At 35.2% G+C, this 24763-nt stretch overlaps 3 protein-coding genes across 5 annotated transcripts; 1 reads left to right on the forward strand and 2 right to left on the reverse strand.

Annotated features, from left to right (window-relative positions):
- Positions 1 to 431: 431 nt before the first annotated feature.
- On the reverse strand, positions 432 to 5928 carry LOC18051383 (exocyst complex component EXO84C). Its single transcript, XM_006448666.2, has 7 exons — positions 5612 to 5928; positions 5067 to 5161; positions 3576 to 4620; positions 2351 to 2866; positions 1675 to 1863; positions 1103 to 1236; positions 432 to 1017 (listed from the first exon to the last, which is right to left on the reverse strand). Exons 1-7 carry the CDS (start codon positions 5705 to 5707, stop codon positions 774 to 776), a joined length of 2319 nt encoding a protein of 772 aa, XP_006448729.1. The 5' UTR covers positions 5708 to 5928; the 3' UTR covers positions 432 to 773.
- Positions 5929 to 6465: 537 nt separating this feature from the next.
- Positions 6466 to 11413, forward strand: LOC18051384. Of its 3 annotated transcripts, none has more exons than XM_006448668.2 (11): positions 6466 to 6814; positions 6975 to 7024; positions 7138 to 7201; positions 7586 to 7634; positions 7733 to 7801; positions 8602 to 8663; positions 9106 to 9186; positions 9290 to 9444; positions 9549 to 9633; positions 10316 to 10459; positions 11062 to 11413. In XM_006448668.2, exons 1-11 carry the CDS (start codon positions 6531 to 6533, stop codon positions 11159 to 11161), a joined length of 1143 nt encoding a protein of 380 aa, XP_006448731.1. In that variant the 5' UTR covers positions 6466 to 6530; the 3' UTR covers positions 11162 to 11413. The 3 variants fall into 3 exon arrangements, with proteins under 3 accessions (XP_006448731.1, XP_024045929.1, XP_024045928.1); XM_024190161.1 differs by having other exon boundaries at positions 10638 to 11153; XM_024190160.1 differs by having other exon boundaries at positions 10658 to 11153.
- Positions 11414 to 11900: 487 nt separating this feature from the next.
- Positions 11901 to 23622, reverse strand: LOC18051385 (protein ROOT HAIR DEFECTIVE 3 homolog 2). The gene is made up of 22 exons (XM_006448670.2): positions 23240 to 23622; positions 21930 to 21996; positions 21737 to 21839; positions 20906 to 20976; positions 20083 to 20146; positions 19937 to 20002; positions 19783 to 19830; positions 19626 to 19688; positions 19450 to 19506; positions 19037 to 19195; positions 18874 to 18942; positions 18709 to 18800; positions 18251 to 18329; positions 16267 to 16432; positions 15438 to 15562; positions 15057 to 15319; positions 14779 to 14875; positions 14518 to 14688; positions 14328 to 14432; positions 13229 to 13323; positions 13023 to 13119; positions 11901 to 12467 (listed from the first exon to the last, which is right to left on the reverse strand). Exons 1-22 carry the CDS (start codon positions 23391 to 23393, stop codon positions 12177 to 12179), a joined length of 2502 nt encoding a protein of 833 aa, XP_006448733.1. The 5' UTR covers positions 23394 to 23622; the 3' UTR covers positions 11901 to 12176.
- Positions 23623 to 24763: the final 1141 nt, after the last annotated feature.

A 24763-nucleotide genomic window follows, 5' to 3' on the forward strand; every position in this document is an offset into this window, starting at 1 on the left:
TTAACAAAATGAACGTGTTATTTCAACAAACTAACAAAAATGTAACCGTTGGATGCTCATCATAATTTTTACTTTTAAAAAAAATATTTGCATTGAAATGAGAAGAGTTGATAAATATTTATGATTAGTGCTACGCATCTCAAAAAATCTATCTCGATTAATATGGTATTATTTATTAATACGTGAGATAATTTAATTAATTCATTAATAATTTATGAAAAGTGAGATAATTTAATTAATTTATTAAGAATTTATGAAAATTTATCAATAATTTAATAAATATAAATTACACATCACATACCACATTATTTAGAATAAAAATTCTAGGTGTCTATTTTTACTCACTCAGTTTTTCTTTTTTAATATATATAGACAAGTGTACAATGTGAAAATTTAGCCCCGGTTATGAATCCACCATGAACAAGAAAACAAAAATGGGAGAGCATCCAGCAATGGTATAAATTTTCAGAAGTTCCTTAGGGATTGAGGGTCATAAATAATAACTTAGGATTGCTTTTCATACAACAGTTTTACAATTATATCCAAGGACAAATACTACAAGATACAACATTACAACAAAAGATTCTTATCTATTACAACACTTGCCGTCGTTTTTCTCCTCTTGACCTGTATATTGATTGCATCATCCAACACACATCTGCAACTCAAAAATCTTCACCCGACAAGTGATCCGTCTACCATCCTCTTGCGTTAAAGAATGGAGTCATTTTTTCCTATCTAAAAATCAATGCTAAACCACCTAAACACAAAACTTAGGCCTCAGGATCAGTGAAGTTTGGGCTCTCAAGTTCACCCATACTTGCAGAAGCAAAAGATTCATACGATTCTACAGTTGATAGTGAAGAAGCAGTATCAGCTGAATCTGAGTCTACGTCGTCGTTTAGGATAATATGTTCCTCATCGATATCCGAGGCATCTGACCCAGATCCTCCTAATAGAAGTTTGTTAATCGCTGACTTTGCAGTTTCAACAAACCATTCGTCCTCAGGGAGTGCACTAATGAGAAGATTGCACTTGTTAGTCACTAGTACAGAGCAAAGGAAAGATAAAAAAATAGTTTCAACAGTAATAGGAATAGTACCTTGGGTCTATGCCTCTAGTAGAAAAGGTCCTGATTGCTCGAGCAATTATGGCAGATGCAATCTGGTGTACATGACGAGATGGGTAGCCCGCAAAACGTGCAATTTCAACGGTAAAGTGCATATCAAGAATGAGCTGCCAAGAGAAGATAAAATGAGAGCTTAGCAGATGTATGAAGAGAGAGAGAGAGAGGCGCCATGAAATTTTTCCTTGGCTGCTAAATTGTAAAAATAAAAGTATTTTCAAGCAGCTATCCAGACATTCTCATTCCAATCATAAACTATCATCTAAGTAGTTATCCAGACAGAAAAGAAAAAGATGGCCAAAGTTTTAATTCCGGACCTGAAGCTGATTCTATATCGAAAATCTTCAAATCTGGAATTAAAATCGGGATTAAAGTCCAAGACGAGTTTACAACGTTATAAAACAGAGAAAAGCGCAGTTTACAACATTGCAAGCTCGTCATGGATTTTAATTCCAGAAGTAAAACTGACTGTGTGTTATGTGTGTGTGTTTGTGTTGAAATGGGAGAAAAAACCAACAGAAATAAGTTTGGAATCAGGATAACATTACCTGTTGCAACCCAAGTGGCTGAATTGGAGATGATTCATCCTCGAACACAGCCCAGAATTCCTGTTCAGCAGACAACCACATCACAACTGTCTCTGTCAACCTAGCAAGCAAAATTTTCTGTAACTTTTCTTTCCCAAGCAGCACATCTCCAGCAACAGTTGCCAACTGCTGAAGCTTTGCAAAGAGTGCCTGCAACAAAACCACCAAATCTTATAAAAAGAACCAGATGCATAAGTCTGTTTTACCAGGGCTAAAAAGTATGAATGCAAGGATAAACAAAACTTCAATTAAAATTGAAGTCCAAGTTTGTAACAATAGCAGAAGCTCAACTTATTGTAACAATAGCAGAAGCTCAACATATTGTAACAATAGCAGAAGCTCAACATACTACATAGATATTATATCCATGGGGGACTAATCCCAGCTATCAACAAATATTTGCTTTGAAATAAGCAATGCTGATGTTGTCGAAGTGAAATGGATAAACCATAATTAACCAAGGATTAGAGATGTTGATTTCAAGTCTCTTCATAAGAATATGGTGATTATCAAGAATTTCAAAGTTAGAAACCATTATAAATAATAAAATAAGAAAAGAGAAGATAATGACCACATCCAAGTGTTAGCATTCAAAAGGCCACACAAAAAACTTCAACTTTACAGGAAGAAAGATAACCTGAAATGGAAGTGAAGGCAGAGGATCAGAATCCCACTGTGTATATTCCTCATTTCCACTTAAATATATTTGTCCATTTAATCGTGTTTTTCCCTCTCTTGAATAGATGAAACTCAGAACATATTGCCGACAAAAGTGATCTCTAAGTTTGTCAAATGAATGCTGAAGATGGCGTTTCCAATCTTTTAGTTCAGTTGTAGTGCTAGCGTTAGGCGCAATGTTTTCATTTCCCACTTCTTTGCTTTCATTCTTGGGATTCCAGACTTTTGACACAGTATTTGGTAGAAGTTCATCCATGATTGTAAATGCTACTCCTAAGAGTGAAAGTTGTTCTGAATCTGTCTCAGCTCGAAAGGGTATGGTCTCCTTCAACTCAGTCAGATTGTCATCGTCTGAAGGACCAGGTAGGGCTCTATTCAGTGCATCCAAGTATTTATCAAATAACTGTGAAATTCTAGTCAATACGTTTCCTCCAAAATGCAGAACAACCAGGGGGGTTAGCTGCTCCAATATCTCCTGTAAAAGTTTTTATTTATCCCAATATTATATTAAAAATGGCAATTGAGTCATCAATAATTAATTGAGTAGCAATCAGTCAATACAACAAACACATACAGGAGAAGAGAGAGAAAAGAGAAGAAGAAGGAACAATAATGAACTGCAGAGTTTTAATTTGAAACATACTGCCAGGTCTGAATACATATGCATGTAGAAGAACATAAGTACCAGTGACAAAAATATTGATTATGAAAATGCTCACCCTTAGAAAGATGAGGATTCATGAGTCCACATCCACTGGTCCACATGAAATTAGGCGTACGCGTACAAACATAGAAACTTAAAATCCTTATCTTCTAGGCCTCACAAAAGAAACATAAATTCTCACACCCTATTACCAGGGCACACACAACTATAGAATTTTGATATAAGACAGGTAAATCATGCACCGAGTCAAGCTACCCAAAGACTAACTTATTTTGGACCATTTGGCTCAAAATTTTATCAGGTACCTCCTTGACAAAACATCCAAGAAATTGATTACAAAAACTGTTTGAAGTAGCTGAGAACAGACAAATTGTCCAAGATAATCAGCTTAACTCAATTTTTCAAGATTAATCTCTGAAAGGCGCATCATTTTCAGATTCTTGAAGTTAAAATAGTTGAAAGAGACAGTTAAAGTCAACATATACGCAAAGATAAACACATGAATAGGAGGCATACTTACCTCAACAATGTGCATAAATCTACTTCCGCTATCAACAAGCATGCTATCTGACGATGTCGCAAACAGAGACAATGGAGACATAAAGTGAGGTGACAACAGCAAGCTTTCATCAATATCCTCCAAGTTGAACACCATTTTTCTAGCCCGTCTAAAGTTCAATTCTAAGACTTCTTCAATGTAGGGCCGCAAGAGCAACAAAAGCAACCTTGACAATTTTAGGCCTTGCGATTCCAACAATGAACAGTAGTTAACACTAGCCTCAACAGAAATGCTAGCTGCACGCATGGCAGAGATTGTCTCAGAAGGTGGTGCATTCTCCTTCACCAACCTTGCAAAATATTCAATTTCCCATTCTGCCCATTGGACAACTCTATTACTATATACAGGATTGTCACCAAAAATCAAACCAGAGTCTTTTGTTGTCAATGATACTGTAGAAAAAACAAGCTTAGATATTGTAGCTGGAAATACTTCGGGACATACAGAAGATGAAGGAAGATAAACCTCAAAGCTCCTTTGGAGACGGTACGCATAATATTTCAGCAGTAATTGGTGTGCTAAAGGACCCTTACCAAGTTTGATTAAATCAGTTAAGGCCTTCTTCAGCTCTAGAATACCGATTGAAGGCTGTTCAGTAATCTTAACCAACTGATCCTCAACCATTGCCTTTCTTTTCAAGAAATCACTTTTGAACGAGGAAGCTTGAGCTGATGAAGCTTCACCTGAGCTCCTCAATTCTGGAAAGTTTCTCTCTTCAGCATCTAAAACCTCTATTGCTTCTTCCACCTTATGTTCAGCCAGAAGAACATCAATTTTCTCCAAGAATATCATCTTGCATTTGTCTATTTCATTTGGCAAAGGGTCTTCAAGTTCAATCTTTTGTGGATCTGACAGAGATTCATCAATGTTTCCATTGACTACTGACAACTCCTCCAACTGACCGCAAACACCCGTCATCAAATCTTGGACAAGAATCCCTTGAGCAGATATATGCTTTCGCAGTTCCATCAGTTCATGCTCCGTTTCTACAACTTCTTCAGATAGTCTACAATTATCATTGTAATCATGAGATGCTTATTTAATTATTTTTAGTATCTATCATATATAATCAAATTGGCCATTAGCAAAGAATAAGGAGAGGGAAATGTTATCAAGAAATCAGTTCATAGCTAAAAAATGGAGGATCAAGGATAAGTTGTGTACTCCTGATAGCCACAGTAAAAAATAAAAATAAATAAGGCATAGAGCCACTACAATAGAGACTGACTAAAGTTCTTTTAATTAAAAATTACTTCTACAGTGAAACATCTTTTCAAGCTTCTAAACTCCCACCTCTTTTGTTTTGTGCCAATAAGCTAGTGATATCTTTTGTATATAACTTTCAAGTGTAATAATGCTGCAATAAGATAATAAACCAGAGCAGGAAAAAAAAAATAATATCAAAATTCTTTGTGATTGTTCATTTACCCAAAACAAGAGACATGTCATTACCTCAAGAAAGCCAAGTATTTGGTGCGCATATTGCCACATAAGTTTTCCACAGCATCCTTCAAATCCAACAGCTCACAGCAGAGCTTTCTGATTCCCTACATTGATAAACATGGAAAAGAAATGACTTCGTTACTTCAACAAGAACTGAGAACATATAAGTAAAAAGGAATAATTTCGGATACCGATTGAACTCAAACTAATTCAACCACACTAAGAGATTCCCATAAGAAGATAACCTTTGCCCGTTGCCAGCTTTCCACTCAAAACAGAAGAATTGAAATCAAACTACTCCAATACATTGAAAATAAAATCTAGACAACCCAGTTGTGCATAACGCATTGCCAAGATAAAGATTCATCTTTTAAAAGCTAACAGCAACAATCAGCATGAACTTGAAGCTGAGAAAACCCCAGATACAAAGAAACAATCTTTCGCAAAGACATGAGAAAAAGTAGCAATTTTTGATAGACTGAACTCAATGCATTACAAACCCAGATGACAAAACAAGAATAAGGAAAAAAGAATGTATATATATATATATATACCTTTTCAGTGCGGGATTGGTAGACGGAATCGATCTTGGACTGAGGAGTGATGCTCTCAATTGATGGGAAGTCGTCATCTTCTTCACTGCTCTCCATTTCCCTCTTTTATTTCTCGTTTACGAGTACAATCTTTGATTTTCAGATGCAGAAATGAAATGAAGAGTAATTTTCAAGTGAATTTGAAGATTGAAGAGCAGCAGGAGCGAACGAGGAGCATGCGATGTGTGACTTTGGGACTTGCAACCATGACTCTGTTAAGATGACGGGACTGTCATCAACCGTTTCGTCACAGTCCAAGTAAAATATTTTCTCTCTTCTTTGTACCCGCGGTTTGTGTAACTTTGATAATTCAGACAGATATTTTAGAAATATACTATTCAAATAGACCCCCTCGTGAGCAGGTTCGAAAAGGGGCACTATAGTAACAAATGGTGGTCATCTTCTAATAAATAAATAATGTGAAATCCAAATATTTAATTAAATTTATTTTCAAATGCTCATCAAAATAAAATCTTGCCCGCCAATCACACGAAGAATTCGAAAAATGTGGTTTACTGTATATGGCGGGGGGTTCCCATGTAAATGTCTTTTCCACTTATTTTTTAGATAGAATTGCTAAAATTCCTGTGGGATTTCAAAATTTGTTAAAAAGGAAAATTAAATTATATTGTAACTTATTAGTCAGTATAAAGGTAGAACGACATGTCGTACAATTGGCATTATGCCCTGACAGCATGTAGTGTAACTTTGCGCGATCCAGAAAATAATCTATTATTTCCTTAAAAAAAATAATAATCTATTATTTCCTTAGAAGAAAAAAGTTTCTCCAATTTACCAAACACACCCCAAACAAAAGACATAAGCGGAAAGGTAAGGAGTGCTCATAATAAGTCGCAGAAAAAAAAATTTTGAGTAAAAAATGGCAATGAAAACCAGTTCGACTTCATGTTCCCTCCTTAACTCTCTGCGCTTTTCAACCGCCATAACCGTCAGCAAGAAATCCTACTATCATTATCAAGCTACCCAACTGAGAAACCACAACTGTCTCTCTCCATTTCCTTCATTTTCCTCTACCTTCCCGAGAAACTACAATTTTCCTGGAAAATGTCTTCACGTCAATCCTTTTTCTGCTTTCAGCTCCTCCTCCGGCCATGACAGTCAAAACCCACCTCGGGACCTCGCTGTTCTTCTTGAAGTTGACGGGTACCCTCTTTTGTTTTTCCATTATTTGATTATGAGACACTGTGATAAATGGTTTTTAATTGCAAGAATATAGAAGCATGCTTGTTTACTATACATTATGCATATAATAATATTATTGTTTCTGCTTACAATTTCTGTTCTTCAATCATTTTTTTTCCAGAGTCCTTGTGGATGCATATCGCTTTGGCAATCGGCAAGCCTTCAATGTAGGTGAGGGCATATATGATAATTTTACACGAACTGCATTCAGTTGGGAATTATATCTATATGTTTGTAAGTTTGACTTGCGATTTTGTTTTTCTTGTTTTGTTTTGAATTGTCAGCATTTCAGAAGCTTGGACTTGACTGTGCTAATTGGACTGCGCCTATCTATACAGACCTTTTAAGGTGTGAAATCAGTTAAGATTGTTTTCTTATTCTATGGGTTGTTTTGATTGTATTTATAGTTTCATTTACTATGTAACTTCCATGAAAGAATAAAATATTTACTATCAAAAGTTTGAGAAACCAGCCATGTCAAGGTTTTAAGATATGTTATGTTGCTGTTTCACATTCAATTGTGAAGTTCTTTGAGAGACGTCACTATCATTTGCTTTACCACATAGGTCATATTCATGATGCATCTTGCTTCTCTTTATTGTTTACATTTTGCTTTAAAACTTATCACTCGTGATGTCTATAGTTGTCATTTCTTCCATTAACAAAAGTGTAAGTATTGCCATCTGATATGTTATTTAAGGTTGTTCTAAAGCAATTGTAATTGCCTTACAGGAAGAGTGCTGGTGATGAGGATAGAATGCTGGTTCTATTTTTTAATCGTGTAAGTACCTTCCCTCACGTTTGTAAGATACAGCTACTAACATGTGGCTGTTTACGTTTGATGTTTAATGTGTCTTACTTCTATGGCCTTTCTTTTAGATTGGTTGGCCTACTTCAGTACCCACAAACGAGAAGAAAGCTTTTGTCAAAAATGTCTTGCAAGAAAAGGTATTCTTGGGCCAAAGTATTTCGTTTTTGTCTTCTTCCTCGTAGTTTTTCCCAGGCAGGGGATTCAGGGGTGAATATGTTTTAACGTTTTTTTAAAACACTTAATAAATGCAACTAACTTTTAGTTTAGTCAATTGTCAAATAATTTGCCAGGCAAGTGGACATTATGTTTGAGAAGATATCAGAAGCAATATCACATTATGAAAATCTCGGAAGCAATATTAGATTATGAAAATCCCAAAGGCCTCAAATTAAAATAGAGTTGAAGTATAAAAAAGTTTTGTTGACGCTTACACCTTCATGTGAACAAATTTCACAGAGAAAGAGAAAAGAAAAAGATTGGAAATATGTGGCTAATTCAAACTACTCTGAATTAATAGCTTATGGTTTGATATTTCCATCTTGGTACTCTACTATTCTTTTATTGGTATGTCAAAGAAGCATATTTGGTGCAATAGGAGAGTTGGAAAAATTAAGATAAAAGGAGATTGGCCTTACCATCTTTTTACCCCTTTCTTAAACTTTACATGTTCATCTTCAGCCAAGTTGAGCGTGTTTTTCGTTGTATTTCTTAATTTCTTTTATCACTAGAATCCTTTTTGTAACTTTTCAATACTTCACTTAATTCTTTCTTTATATAAAAATGTCAGTTTAGATTGAAGAAACTTATAAAAAATCATGTTCAATCTTAATTTTGCTCAAATAATCTGCTGATTTTCATAGTTTTACCCTTTAAGAGAATAAAGGTGCTGATATATTATGTATATTATGCTGCTGAATCATTTGTGTTGTATCGGCAGAAAAATGCTCTGGATGAATTTCTGGCATCAAAAGATGCACCTTTACGACCTGGTGTTGAAGAGTGAGATGTCTTATCCTAATTGTATAAAGATTTGTGCCTGCTTCATAATGTATATTCTATTTGGATGAATTTTATAATAAAAATACTAGGCTTTACTTGCTGTTTCCTTCCCGATTGATGATGTATTTGTTATTGTTATTAAAATCATTTTTCTTTTATTCAGATCTTTCTATTTTATGCAATATGTGAACAAATGCAGGTGATCCAGCTGGCACCACATTAATTGGTTTTAAGCTCCAATTCTAACAGGACTTTGAATTGACATATGATACCATCCCAATTCCCAGCATTGAAATTTTAATTTTGTCAGTCCTTTTCTTTGAATTTGCTAAAATTTCTTTTTTTAAGAATTTGCTAAAATATGCTTTTTTTAACTCATTTATTGACCCACAAAGGTCCCTATTATTTATGTTTTAAACCTGATTTCCATTGTAATTCCCAGTTTTGTTGATGATGCATATAATGAAGGAATACCCCTTATTGTCCTAACAGCCTATGGTAAAAGCGGAGATAGAATTGCCAGGTATGCTGTGTTAGTTACTCATTACGGGGCTCTGGCCTATGGTCTTTCTAGCATATGGATAGGAGCTTCTAACTTTTAATTTTATCTTATTGAAAATTGTTAGATCCGTTGTTGAAAAGCTTGGCTCAGAACGAATTTCAAAAATAAAAATTGTTGGGATTGAGGAAGTAGAACGGAGTTTATATGGCCAATTTGTACTTGGCAAAGGGATTTCTTCAGGTGTGGATGAGCAGCTTGCTACAGAAGCCAGAAAAGCAGGTAGAATGTTTATCCAAACTTCTCGTGCATCTTTTAGAACTACTATAAGCTTTTTTGCATCAGAACTGTGGGTGCTAAAGGCTGTGTTCTTGTGTTTGGGTCAGTTTCTGCTCAAAAACAAAAGATAGCAGAGGAGGTTGCATCAATGCTAAAGTTGAGTGTTGATATGGACACTAGCTCACCTGAAAGGTTGATCCACTTGCTTTAGTTTGCTAATTAAATATATATCGCTCTTGCAAACATTGAAATTCAATGATTTTGTCACTTGCATCTTGGGTTTTGTTTATTTTACTTGAAGAATTTACTTATTTTATATCAGGGACTGGTTACAAAGTCTGATTGTTTGCTTCTATAATACCTTTGGTGGTGAATTTCTGTTTCATTCATCGTAGTGATTAATGCCCTTTAGTATTTTTAATCTTCACACAAGTATGCAACTTCATGAAGCTTCTCTGAATTACTTATGCTAAGATTAGTTGCATATCATGTCAAAGTAGATCTGATGATTAGTGAGTCTTATAAGAAATTTTGTAATTAAACTGAATTGTTACTTAACCTAACATACATAAAATTGGTATATTCAATTAGCAAATTTACCATAAAAATAATCCTATAGTTTTATGACTTAGGAGAAAAATTATTCAGGCTAGTGTATTAGAAAAGGGCTTCTGTTATGCTTTATCTTATAGCATACTAAGAAATTACTAAACCCAAAATTTCTTCAAGGGCAGAAGTCCAAAATAGTATTTAAGCTCTTAACAAGTTGCTAATTTTGATTAAAGAATTTAACTACATTTTACCAGCTCAAATTAGTTTCTCATTTGACTGTGGCAATTCAATTTCTGTCTGATGTGTTGAGTTTTTAATCCAGCTTAGACAAGATTGTAGCTGCATTGCGTGCGGGAGCGGAATATGCAGAAAAGCCAGTTCGTAATTGCTTCCTTATTGCTGGAAGTCAATCTGGAGTGGCTGGGGCTCAACGAATTGGCATGCCTTGTGTTGTAATGAGAAGCAGGTAAGGTTTATTTCTTGTCATTGTACTGCCCATTTATGAGATGAAATTTATGTGCTTTCCACTGCACATTTTTGTCCAAGAACTGTAGGTCACAAAATTCTAATTTGCAGTGGATGTTGTTTGGTCTACAAATTCAAAGTCAGTTACTCACTTTCTTCTGTTAACTAATTTATTGAAGATGTATAACCACTCTTCCAGTCTCAAAAGACAGAGAGACATGCTGACATGTCTGTGTAGAATACTGAAGTCCATTACCTAGCCCAGAAGAGAAGTGAACTTGAAGTTGGTACTGGCAATGATATTACCAAAAGAAATTGACATGTCATCAATGTCAATTAGTTTTAAGAATTTTGAAGATCATACAACAACATGCTCTTTCCTTCCCCCTTTCCACTTCCTCACATGCACACATTCTCGATTCACCATCTGATCAAACCACTGATTAAATTTCCTGACAGGAAGCCTGATGCTATACTTACACCACTTTATAACACTTATTGTGCCAATTTCACCATATATTACATAATTAAATTTCTATTCTGTTGGGATGAAGTCTATGTTAATCTGTTGCTTACATTTCTCATTATGCTTCTTGTATGTAGTTTGACATCTAGAGCTGAGTTTCCTTCAGCAAATGCTGTAATGGACGGCTTTGGAGGAGCAGACCTGACAATCTCTAAACTACGCCACAGCCAGTGGTAATGAGATTGATTCCAAGTATTATGTTTTGTGAATCTATGGTGTGAGCTGCATCTCATCTTCCAATTTCTTTAGTATGCAAGTATGATTCTGCCCGATATCTGATTCCTGTAGATTTTGAAAAATTTTAATTCATTGAAATCATAAACCCCGTTCTCCAGTTGGGCCAGGTAGAATTATTAAGAGCAGAGTTAGCTGTGGCTCCATTGTCTTGTTGCGCGTATGTGGAGGTGGTCTTAAATCTTTTTGACCGCCCATAAATGCTTAGGGAAATTTTACACACATCCTTATCCATGTTGTCATATTAATTTTTTGGCCATTATTATTTAAAAACTAACTTGGTGGATAATCATCTGAATTTATTTCACTGAGAACGCTAAAATGTCCATCGATAATCAAGAAGTATTTATAATGCTGGCCTAATTGAACGAATATAAATTTTATTCTTATCTTCGTTCTAATCTTTTGTTAAAGGAGTGGGCGGGGGACTTAAATATTTCTCCTCCTATGGGAGGAGTAGAATTCCCCCAATTAGCAGTCGGACTTAAATTTTTGAACTGGTATTGTAGCGCCAAGGGTTGGGAGTTGGGACTTTATGAATGACAAGTTCACCACCAAACCTAGTGGAGAATGTATTTGATAGTTTTTAAAAAATAATAATAATAAAACAAAAAATCTTAAACAAAACACAAAAGTAGATTCATCGAAAGGGTTGGGGTCAGTTTTCGCAACTTATATCAAATAAGAAAAATGTAAGTGAGAAATGACATCTTCCATCTCTTTTATTCCTTAATTATAAATTTTAATGTTAAAATTGTTCAGTATACAAATTTCTCATTCCAGAATCATTCTTCTTACACCTTAACTTTGCATTTCCCTCAGACTTCATTCCCACGACCTTTTCCTATCTCTAGGGTATCCCATTTTCCCTTTCATATGATACAGGGGGAAAGGATTTGTTCTATGAAAAAATCTGCCCATCTTTGATACAAAATACTACACTTTTGACATCTTTCCATCAAGAAGATTCAGCCTCTGGGATATTTGTACTTCGCCTGCGAATCAAGTTTGGACCTGAGGACTCAAACTCGCTTTCAGACGATGAAATGTTAGATGATACAGATGACTCAGGAATTGAGCTTGATCCTGCTGGTGGCGGTGTTTGATATCTGAAACTCTGAGAAGCTAGGGACTGTTGTGGTCTTGAGGCTTCCGGAGGTCGCTGCCCTTGAGCCTCCTCAGCCAGTCGCCTGATGAGGTTCATAATAGTAGGAAGAAACTTTGATGAAATCGAAAGAATGCCTGGCAGCTGGTAGCAGAGCAAAACAAGACATGAGACTCACATACAGCATCCATCTACTTATAAAAGCAAATTACACTGACTAAAAAGATAAAAACAACTTAATATGAAATGCATCAAGGATATTTGATTTCATAACTCCTCTATTTATCTCTCTATTGCAAACTGAAACAAAGTCTAACTGAAAGCATGATTTCACTATCAGATTAATACAAGCAAATGCATGTTCAAGTTATTTGCCACAAGCCCGAAGGTGTAATATGACAATCTAAGAGAATAGACCTCAATCTAAAATTGAGAGTATCAGTAACATTTTGATGTATAATCTAAAAACCCTAGTAAATGTATGATATAATCAATTACATTATAACTACTATGCAAACTTGAACAGCTACAATTTCAGAAACAACCACCTCACAAAAGAGTTCGATGAGAGAACAATTAGAAACAGGATGTTAATGACCAATAAGCAACCATTGAGGATTTAACAAAGATCCCTTGATTTTAATAGCCTTTTGCCTGTGCAAAGTGCATGTGTTATTTAAAGACTCTTAAAATACTCACAGCTCCATGTCGAAACTCCGCCGCAATGTCCATCTGTACCCATAAGGCTCTCAAAAGCAGATATGCAACAAACAAAATCATGAGGTAAAGAGGATTCCTGTTACACAAGCAGAACACCCGTCAATAAACCAAATGACTAATGCTAGGGGTAGGCTCAAATGAGTATACACTGTACAAGAATGATCAATCTGGATGGGCATCATTACTTTAAGAGGAGCATGAACTCGTTAAAACCAAGTACAGCCATTGCCAAAATTGCCCAAGGAGGAGGCATCCAGTTGTTATTCTTCTTGTGAGCCTCCTGTGGTGAGCAGTATCATATATTAGTGCTAAATACTATACATGTCAGTGTATGCACTAATGACCCATTAGTGAGGAAACACGCAGAGAAAAAACAGCCAATCTTAAAATCATCTGAGCACATTTCTATATTATATGAAGAATTGCTGATGCAGTAAGCAGTAAGGTCTAGAAATGATTAAAAGTAGCATATTATGACGCTAGCTCTACAGATGGGAGCAGAGATTCAAGATTAGAGCAGGAGAAAAATTTTAAGCAGTGAAAGTGTGAACTAATACACATTCAATATTTCAACAAATTTCAACAAGCGCACTAGTTCTATGCTTAGCATCTGTAATAATTGGAACATGATTAAGGCTTTTCCTTTTTCTTTTCCTTACATTTACGCATGCTTACATTGAAAAAAGTCACAAACTTCCTGTCTTTCCATACATTAACAAAACCATGACTTTTATTACTTTCATTAGAACTCAGCCCCAACCTACATATCAACTCAGAACACTGAAAACTTCAAACAGTTGCCCACTAAATTCCACCACCACATGCCTGTACATGTGAAGTCTCCATGGTTCAGACTTTTACAAGTATAATGCAATGATACAGAACACAAGATTATCCCAGTGAACATGACATAGTATGCATGAAATTAGAAAATCAAGTAAGAAAGCTTAGAAAGGTGAACTTTGTGAATCATAGAAATTCACAATTGCCAAATTTCAATTAATGCAAAGAATTTACAGTCAGCCACTCATGAACAGAAAACTTCCCCAAATTCATTATAAAATTTAATTTCTCTGCAGACTTGTCAGATAAATAAGGCAGATACAATCAACTTAATTTAGCAAATGCAAAGGACAATATACATACAAACTAATTTGAAAAATTGCAGTCCAGCAGACAAATAAATTTAAGGACAGTTACTGATGCAAACACTCATATGCCAACAAGTATGTCATCAAATGCTAGGTGAGAGTTCTTGCAAACAAAAGAATGTACTATATGTACCTGCGCGGAAATAGCTTGAGTAACTGTATACTCAGTTTCTGCTTTAAACTGTCTCCACAAAGATTTGCATTGCACTGGTGTTATCAGCGTATCTTGTGGAGAAACCTAGTTCATTTTGCATCAGCTATGAGAATTTTGATAAAAAAAGATATACTCTAGGAACAAACTACCAGTATTAGCTAAAGACTACCTCCTCCCACATGCTTGAGGCAAGAGGGTCAACAGAATCTCCTATACTCCTATCCCGAGGCAATGATGCAGCAGCAGTTCCGTCCATTAGAGAGGAAAACAGCAAACTCTCAACTTTATCTGGTTTCTCATCCAAGCGTATGGCAGCCATGACAGATAAAAGCCTCAATGACTGCACCAAGGTGATAGTAAAAGAGAAATCAGCTATAATCATACTGCAGGTAGTTGATCTCCCATTGATAAGAAAGCCATGTAAAATTACCGCGGCACGAGCATCCTTTGTTATTGTCCTGATGTCCTCTTTTCCAGTCCAAACCCTAGGCAAAGAGTCATTGTCATGATTGAAGACTGTTGAGAATCTGAAATATATTTCCAGGGTATTAAGCAACAAAGATGATAATAATATTAAAAATATCTTATGAAGATGATAATAATATTAAAAATTTCTTATGAAGATGATAATAATAATAACCTTCCAATGAGTGATCTCCCATTTGACCAAGCTAAAAGACAAGAAAAACACACATAAAATATCTTTACCTGTCCTTCATGTGGATCAGAACTTTTCCAGCTTCTTCTCTTGCTTTTTTCACCACAACATTCCTTGCATAGCTCCTTAAATTTTGCACCATTGTGTCAACTGCAGCTTGATCCATTTCAAAACCAGCAATTGCAGTTGAAAACTTCAATACAGCAGCTTCAGTCTCACGTTTAAGAAGCCTTCTTATTGATGCCCAGGTATCTTCATCACCAACTTCAAATAGGGATTCTACAGGTCGACTAAGTGCTTCAGTAAGATTTTTCTGCATTCAATAAGGTGTCAACATGGGAGTCTCAAGTAAATGCATATAAACATAGTGTGTAAGAGCAATGTTAACTCAAAAAGCAGTTATGAAGTACTGTATTAGCCAAGAAAATAACCTCATGGTCAGCTATTATTGCAGACAGCTTGACACTGCGAACAGATGATGCTTCTGTATCTATATCACGGCGAAGTTTTTCTCGGACTTTTGAAGCATCCCACTTAGCCTGTCTTATAGCAGCATCTGAGAGAGGAGTTATTGAATTGTCATATCAGACTGCTAATAAGCATGTACACAAGTTGACCATCAAAAGTAAAGATTTGTTCCTAGTATGTAAGAGAATAAGAGGGACTTAGAAAATTCCAAGTGAGGAGAAAAAATCCATCAAACAAGATTTTTACCAGCCTCTGTTCTAATTCCTGCCAAACATCCTACTTTAGAATGTTTTCCAATACCATACAAGTCCAAATTAGCCATTAATAATTATCAAATAAACTATAAAAACTCCCTGTAATGCTGCACCACTTCATTCACGTATTTAAATTGGTCAACAACCCCTGTGAGTTCTGAGATTTACTATAGTCAAGCCAAAACTTAGTCATGGTAAGAATTTAAGAGTACACCTAAACACAGATCGAGTTCCATATTGTAAATATTATGCAGTCAAGCAGAAGGGGTAGTTCTCTACCTCACCGTTGAAGGGAATATGAAGCATTTATGGAGACAAGTACAAATGGGGAAGAAGGAAAAAAGAGCACCAGCTGAATAGTACACTGGCTAAAATCACAAAACAGTACGAATTTCCATATGGCTTTAATGTAAAAATCCGGAGCTTCAATCATGAGATAAACATACAAAAATTGACTTCCTTTATCAGAAAAAAATTCACCAACAAAAAATAGGTACACGATTATAATTTGAGAGCAAGCTATTCCAAATTTTCTTACCTGCACACCCTCGGTCAAACTCAAGCATACAAGACTGAGTACAAGTACGAACAGATGCAGCAAATCCCTCCCGTTTCTTTAGTGATTGTTCCAATTGGATCTTAAAACTTTCAAATGCTTTAGAACGTAGATGACCCAGCAAAGTACTATATGTAGGGTAGACAAACTGGAAATTGGGAGAAGCATTGTGAATAAATGAGATACAGAAAAACTTAAAAATTAAGAATAATTATAAAAAAAAAATAAAAACTTAAGGCAAAAATTGAAATAAACCATTTTAAGAAACCATACAATGCGTGAAACCAAATTCAAAAGTGCTAGGTGCAAATACGTCACTGAGTTGTAGGGCTTGACCAGGGTCCTAGAATCAAGGCTTACTATGAAAGTCTGAATCAAGCTTGGCTCAAGAAAAAATGTTTGCCTCATGCATGGCTTAGTGAGAAAACTTAACTAGACGAGCCTAAGACTCAAAACTTTAATCCAGCCAGAACTACACTCTGTTTCATTCATGCAGGTGTTTGTCCATAAGGGAGGGCATGGGACCTTATCAACACAAGCTCATTTGTAAACATCCACAGTTCATGCTCATCTTTGGCATGTTTACCAAGTAATTGTGCATGCAACTAGCGTTGGCAATGGGACGGGACGGGATGGGACAGGATTTGCCAATCTCAATCCCATCCCACATATGCAAATGGGATAAAACAATGTCACATTCCTGTCCCTTAATATTTTTTTTTTTTTGGGGATAAAAATTTGTCCTTATCCTGTCCCATTAAATGTCCCGTATATCCCATTATCCTAAACAGTCTTGAATGTAAATAAATAAATTCTAACTTTTTTCTTTTAAGGATCATCATAATTCAATATAGTAAATCTTGACTAAATACAAAGTAAAACAATCAAATAATAGTTTTATTTTGACTACATGCATATTCGAATATAATTTTATGCTAACATTTTTTAATTGCCTATTTGTTTCCATTGCACATTAATATTAAGACTTACGCTTCAAAATGATAGATTTGGACAGTAATCAACTTCAGCCATGTAAATACAACGCCAAACCAAACGCTATTTCAAAAGCATCCTAATTTATGCAAGTGGGATAAAACAAAAATCTCATTCCTGTCTCTTTGTCTTTTTTTTTTTTTTGGGACAAAAATATGTCCCAATCCCATCCCAAATAGGGTGGGATCCAACAAGAAAAATTGTCATCCTTACCTGCAACCAAACCAAACTTGTGGAGATCACAAGTAGTTTGGCTTAGTAGCAGCCTCATTTATTTCTAGAAGAATAATTTCAAATCTAAAGAATCTACCAGACAATATGTCAATGTGAGAGGCTAAAAGAATGAATTTGGGCATGGCTGAGTGGTTTTCAAGCAGCTTTATTTGGTTGGCCCACCCTCTTACCTTTTGAACCTTGCGGAGATCACAAGTTATGATAGCCTAAAAACCAGCAAAGTATGCGGAAAGTAAGGGGCCAAAAAAAATGAATTTGGGCCTTGCCCACCCCCCTACCTTTTGAAAAAATAAAAAATAAAAATAACAATTCATCCAGAACTAGCAGGAATGTAGTTTTGCAACAGCTCCACAAATGGGGTTGTAGGACTAGAGAAAGACATTACTTGTGAGAAGGTGTCAAACAGGAGCCCAGGACACTTTGGAATTTAAATTCAATAGTGGTTTCAATTTAAGTATTCAAGATTTTTTTTTTTTAAAAAAAAAAGGAGGGTAAAACAGTTGTCCATCGTTAAATACCATTTTTAACTCATTATCAAAAGCATGAGTTAAAAAATGCAACTGCTTGTGCTAAGATAGTTTCAAGGTAAATCTAACAAAAACAAGAAAAATAAGAATGTGAGAAACCACTAACTTGACCATTTTCCACATCGGGTCATCTAACATGCATGAAAACTAGATTAAAGTTCTTCCCAAACAGAGAAAATGAACAATACAATAAAAAGTATATAGAGCCTTACATCCAACGCTTTTGATTCCAACTGTTTTCGTTTTGCATTTCTCACACCTTCATCAAAGTATACTGCCTCCATGTCATACCTAAAATTATTTCAATGTTAAATTCAAGATCAGAGCTTCCAAATGGAATGGAACCAATGAACATATCCTGAGGCCCTCAGCATAAATATATGCAATTACTCAAGAAAACAGAAGTAGCAAATCAGGGCTTCAACTCCTGGTAAAACATAACTTGTACGTCAGGATATCAGTTTAAAATTTTTATGCATAGGAAGTTTACATAAGCTTAAGAAAGTATGAAATAAACAAGAAATGTTTTCCTAACACATTCTATAGCCTTTGCTTCATCACACCCAGGTGGAACATCTTAAATACAAATTAAAGATTTATCCACCACGAGTTTGGTCAATCATATCATTTAAATCTGAAGATTAATATACCAGAAAAGATGTGAACTTACTCTGAAAGATATGTATCTAGGACAGAGCTCAGCCTTTTTCCAAAACCTGAGACAGGACCTTCTTGAACAGCTTCCTCCAATGCCAACCACCCCTGCAACAGATCAACTTAGTACTGGCAGAGGAGAACAGTCTGTATCCAAGAAGAAAGATGTATGCTAACATACCTCATCAGCTGATAAACGGCGGAGCTTGTCATTGGCAATCTCCTCACACCGAACAGTTGCAACCATTACCTGATTAAAACTAACAAAATATTTAATGAAACAAACAAGTAATAATTCGAAACATGAACAGCATATTTGCATCGCAGAAGGAAAAATACAAGACCTTATGAGCAGGAAGATCCAGGTCCTTGTTCTCTTTTATCACTCTCCATATCTGCTGTGCGCTAAAGGAAAATCCTGAAGCAGGAACTACTCCCTGCCTATCACCAGCAAGTCCTCCCGGAGAGATAGAATGGAAAAACCGCTGTCTCAGTTCAGCAACCTGTACAATATGTTAAGTAAGATCAAAATTTGTAAGCCTGTAAAATAACAGCTGCAAACTACTTATTTCACAGGAAATGAGAAGAATTAAATAGGATAAGACACCAAATGACAGATATTATGAACTCTGATTATTGGAAAAACATGTCAGGAATCAAATATTACTGTCCCAAGAATTCAAAAGTTCAAGCAGCAAAGGTCAAAACACATATAAACCAATATTCAACAAGCTTCTACTTTTAATAAAGTGTCTACCTGCTCTTTAAATTGCTCTTCTTTTTCTTCATAGCTAGACAAAGCAGTAACCTCCACCTTCAAGTCAAAAGTAAGAAATGTCAATAAACTTTTATCAAGCAAAAACTAAAGTGCCTGTAGAAAATGAATCAGTGACAGAAAGAGAATCTGGAAAAAATAAAATAAAAAACTCTCACATTAAAAAATTCACTAAGCGGAGTATTTTTAAGGGTTTGGGGCTTAGGAACTGCATCCCATATCTGCAGGAATAAACGCCTATCAAAATGCTGAATGATACAATAAAGAACAAGAGAATGAACAAATGCAAATGTAACCAAAAACAAACAAATTTACCTTTTGAATATCTTCTCTTAGAATGGGCTCTAGATATTCAAGAGGAGTCTGCAAGGACAGTACCAACAGGACAAACACTCAAACAGAGAAGAGAAATTATATTCCACAAAGTAAATGAAGCATAAAGACGAAGAAGAAAGACATGACTCCAGACCTTTGTCTTGTCGCGTATAACAAATAGAAGGGTCGTTTTGCGTGGGCTAAACAAACGCATCATGACCTACAAACAAACCGAAAAGCAGACTATTCTCTTCGATAAATGCCCACTAACACATTGGCAGAGACAACTAACTAGAGTACCTGAAAAACTGTCTTTAGAAGAGGCTTATTGGCTGCCTGCTCCCTACCAATATCATGGCACCACCTGCATATCATATTAGATATCTAATTAATAAATGAAATAACACCCAATGTGTATGTTTTCGTGCAAGTTCCCGAGGCTTCTAAGTGATCTCTCCCTTTTACATTTATAAAACTCCAAATATAGATCTACCGTTTGAACAGTGAGGGAATTCAGTACAGACAACAGAACAAAAAGTAGGATTCACACATGCTTTTCTCTTTAAGGAATAAATAGATTAAGGTCAATATTGTCAAAAATCATCTCAATACAGCACTTTTCAGACATCAAATTACTATAGGTATAATCTTGCTCCATGGAACAAAATTAATGTCATAAGTGTTTTCTCAAATATTTATATGCGATCCAACAAAAGAAAGAGGCCAAGGACTAAACCATCAACCCACAGCACAGAAATGAAAGACACTTCCCGCAGCCCAAAGCCCAGGAAAGTCCAAAATCTGTAAAAGATTAGGAATTTTAATGGCAATGACCAGGATTCAACCAGCCTAAACTACTCACATGAACAACCGAAACTATATATATTAGATGTAGTATTCAACAGAATAAGCCTAGATTATGAAATTTTATTGCAAATGTCTTATTAGAGTCAATTCAAAACAATCCATCAAATGTAATTTATTTCATTCCAAAGCCAGATTGGACAGGCTATTTTTTAAAGAAAACTAGAAAACACTTATTTTCTCAAGTCAGCCTTCCTGACCAAGATTTAGCTGTCTCATGCTAACATACTTAGTGGCTATGAAAAAATATTTAACTCACATGTTTATCAGCACAATATCTGCAATTGCCAAAGCAAACAGGGCGCTTTGTTTCTCAAATGTTGTGTCGTCCTGTAAATATCAAATTTGCAAGCACACATCATGTGTAATGAAAATAATTCCCAAAAAGTAACGTACGATTGCAACAGATAAATAAATGCAGCCTCTAATTTTAAAGATAAACAGTTTAATTTTTTTTTATCTGCTAAATTACACTGAAAAGTTTATAGGCCCAAGAATGTGCAAATGTTCAAAAACACACCAACTTATGAAACATAGGAGGCATGTATAGACTTCAGTGTTTCAGAAATCTTGCAGAAAGATATTGAAAAGAGTTGACAACCAAAAGAAAGGACAAATCTGTCTAGAAGCATTTCTAGATTTACAAAAGGCTCTATGACTAACTTTAAGCCTCATAAACATCACATTAAGCAGGGACCCTAAAAGTCAAACCTGATAAACATTTGGATGAAATATCACTACATGAAGATACCAAGGATATCAGTTTCGGGACTTATCACCAGAGAAAAAAACCAAAATCAATATAAGATCCTTATTCTAAATTGTTAACCCACTTCAGCCTCCTGATTTAGAACAAGGCATACCTATTCTAAAGGTTACCTCAGCGCTAAGCATCATCTATCCTAATTAGAATTTTATTATTCGTACAGAATCAACCCATATTTAGCATTGCCAACTGCAGAAAGGGTAAGAGCCAACTGCAGAAAGGTTAAGAGCTATAAGATAGAGAAAACTCCTTCATATAGAATCTTAGCCCCAGATTGCACTAAAGTTTGAACTGTAGCAACAAATTCAATAAAGATCTTTATACCTCCCCTCTTTCCCTGCTATCACTACCCTCCAAATCCATGGCAATTGTGAAAGGCTCAATGCCAACACACTTCGCTATCCAAATCCCTTTAGTTGTTTGACTCCTGCAACAAAATTGGATAATTTTTCTTGTTTCTTATAGGACGAAATATAAGGAGATTTATATAAAACTTGAGAAACATAAAAAAACCAACCTTCCCCTGAACGCATCCATCTCTCTGAAATTGGTATGGAAAAGATGATTCATCAAAGTACTTTTCCCTGTTCATAATGGCAAGAGAGAAATCAGGCAAAAGCAAACACGTGATTCAGGCAACCATTATCACTAACGCATTTCCATAACATCAATCAAAAGAATATGCATAAGCAATCAATGGGAATCACAGCAAAAAAAATTTAGGATGTACAGTTTATCAACCGAATTTAAGATAGCTTAACAAATACAGACTCACTGAGTTCTTCATCGGAATTTTTTTTTTTAATCTTGTGGGGGGGGGGGGTTTAAGGAGGTAAATGACACCTGAAACCCTCAAATTTACCGTGACAACATTTAGAGCCATCCTTTTATGGATGCTTGACCCCTAGACTTTAGTTGTTACCAGTTACCACTAAGGTTGACATCTTGACTAATGTCAACAACCAGAAAGACAATATTGCCCTTAAAAGATTTTAGCCGCTACGAATGATATATTGAAATCTTTTAGGGGGCAATGCTGACTTTCTGGCTGGCTGGTCAACATTAGTAAACGTGCAAAACTTTACGACAAAGCTAATGACAAGTGGTAAAATGCTATTTCTAAAAATGGAGGGACTTAATTGTTTATACAAAAAATTTTACAGGGTAAACACTTGTTAATCCTTAAACATTATTGAGTAAATTAATTAAGTCATTAAATACTCAGATGCAGCAACAGCTAAATGTAGATAATACTGAGCTAAAAGAGTCATAAATGGCTTTTACAGGGTCTAGAAATCATTTTAATGAAGTCAAGAGCATTTTGAAGTCCCATGGTATAAATTGGGTTGGACTAAGTCAAATCATTTTGGGATGAAAAGAAAACAATCAGCTAGATGCTTGTCTTGAAAGTGGTTTTTCAGTAAAAGAGTGCTTCTAGTGCATTTTACCTTTTTGAACAAAACACATATAACTACTCTCACAGAAATTACTTTAAACTCAGAGGCATTGCTCTACAAAACACTCACAAAATGCACCCTTATCTCTTACACATACAAGATTACTTGATCTACCTAACCTACAGCTTGTAAATCACAATGGCAAAAAAAAAAAAAAAATCAACAAATTCAATCATGAATTCTTATCTCGAATCCAAAAGCAGCAACCAAAATCTAGCAGCGAAACAGGTCATAACACGGTAAAAGCAGCTTAAACTTCCAAAATAACTCAAAGCCTAAATTCAATAGATAATTCAGCTCTTGAGCAGTCAAATCCACTAAACTCTCACAAAAACAAAATGAAATAAAATAAAGAACAAGTGGAGCATACCGCTACTTTGAGGGCCCATGATGGCGACGACGGCGTAAGAGAGGCCGCAGTGGTTGAGCTTAGTGGTTCTAACGAAGTTCTCAAGGCCATCCACATTGAATTCGCCATTGCCGTCGATCAGTTGCATGCAGCAGCATTCGTCCGCCTTGCCCATGAGCTTTATTGCCCCCCACAGTAGAGCCAAGTGAAAAGCTAGGGTTTCGATTGAACTGATTTAGAGGATCAATCAATTTAGATTTTAATGTTTGTTTTTTATGTTTGTCTTGGTATCAAGCTTCCAGAGAATAGTGAGAATGGAGTAGAGAAGAAGCAAAGCCCAAAAGAAGACAGGAGTCCGATTGTTTAGTTATGATGATTTATACTTTTTAATACAACTCCCAATGATGGTGATGATATGATGAACCATGAAATGGGTAAAGGAATAGATTCATGCTCCAGGCCTACACGTATTTACCCTCCTAAGTGACGTGGCAATACTACTACGTGTTGCTTGTTGATTCGGTTGAAAAATTAACCCAAAAAAATTAAATTACTAATAATTAAATTAATTCATACTTTGTACTAGTTGGACTCGAACTAACATCCCATCAACAATTTAAGAGTTCAAATAGCATACGAATCCTTATTCTTCAATATTTTACAAATAAATGAGTAATTTATCAATTTGTTTCAAATAGGTTCCTAATGGTAATCGGATCAGCTTCTCTCTAAATATATGTACATGTGTGCCTGCGTGTACATATATATTTCCTCTTTTGAGAAAATATTGAAGCTAGGGAGCCAGGAGTTCTGAAGCAAATCATAAAAATAGTAAATTTTGATTACTGAATAAAAGTTGAAATTTTTGATTCATCTGATTCTGATGGCGATGCATATTGAAGGAAACAATTGCGTGTAGCTACCTTCCATTTAAGTACCATGGGAACGACGCGCATCGGCCGTTCGTAAAACTTATATTTGAATATTATTTTCAATTTTTTTACAGTATCTTAATATTTTCATCACAAATAATGTATCATTGAATAATTAGATGATTAATTTCATAATTTGAGAATTACTTAATACTCTATGATATTATTCATTTTATGAATATCATATCACTTTTGGTATTAAAGTTAAAATGCTATTATTTGAGAAGTGAAATGCTACTCTTTTCTATATTTTATGTTTCATTCAAACATTCATGCCACCGGTGTGATAATATGAGTCAGGATCCATATATTTGACTCAATTTAAATGGATATAGATTTTAAAAGATGTATTCATTTAATAGATAGGTCATAAACGAATCAAATACGGGTCTATTTGTTTATTATTTATTTAATTAAATTATTTTTTATCCTTAAATTTGTATATAAAAACTTTAAAATTTGAAGGCTAATTTTGTAATTATAGATAGTAATAAGACAAAAAAAATGTAATTTTATGTTAAAATTTGAATTCAAATCCAACCCCTCTTTTTACCATGCTGTAAAGTAGGGATAACAACAATTTGTGTGGCTTAGGTCGGGTATGACCTCTTAA

Source organism: Citrus clementina, unplaced genomic scaffold (genome assembly GCF_000493195.1).
Source record: "Citrus clementina cultivar Clemenules unplaced genomic scaffold, Citrus_clementina_v1.0 scaffold_2, whole genome shotgun sequence".
NCBI classification, from domain to species: Eukaryota; Viridiplantae; Streptophyta; class Magnoliopsida; order Sapindales; family Rutaceae; genus Citrus; species Citrus x clementina.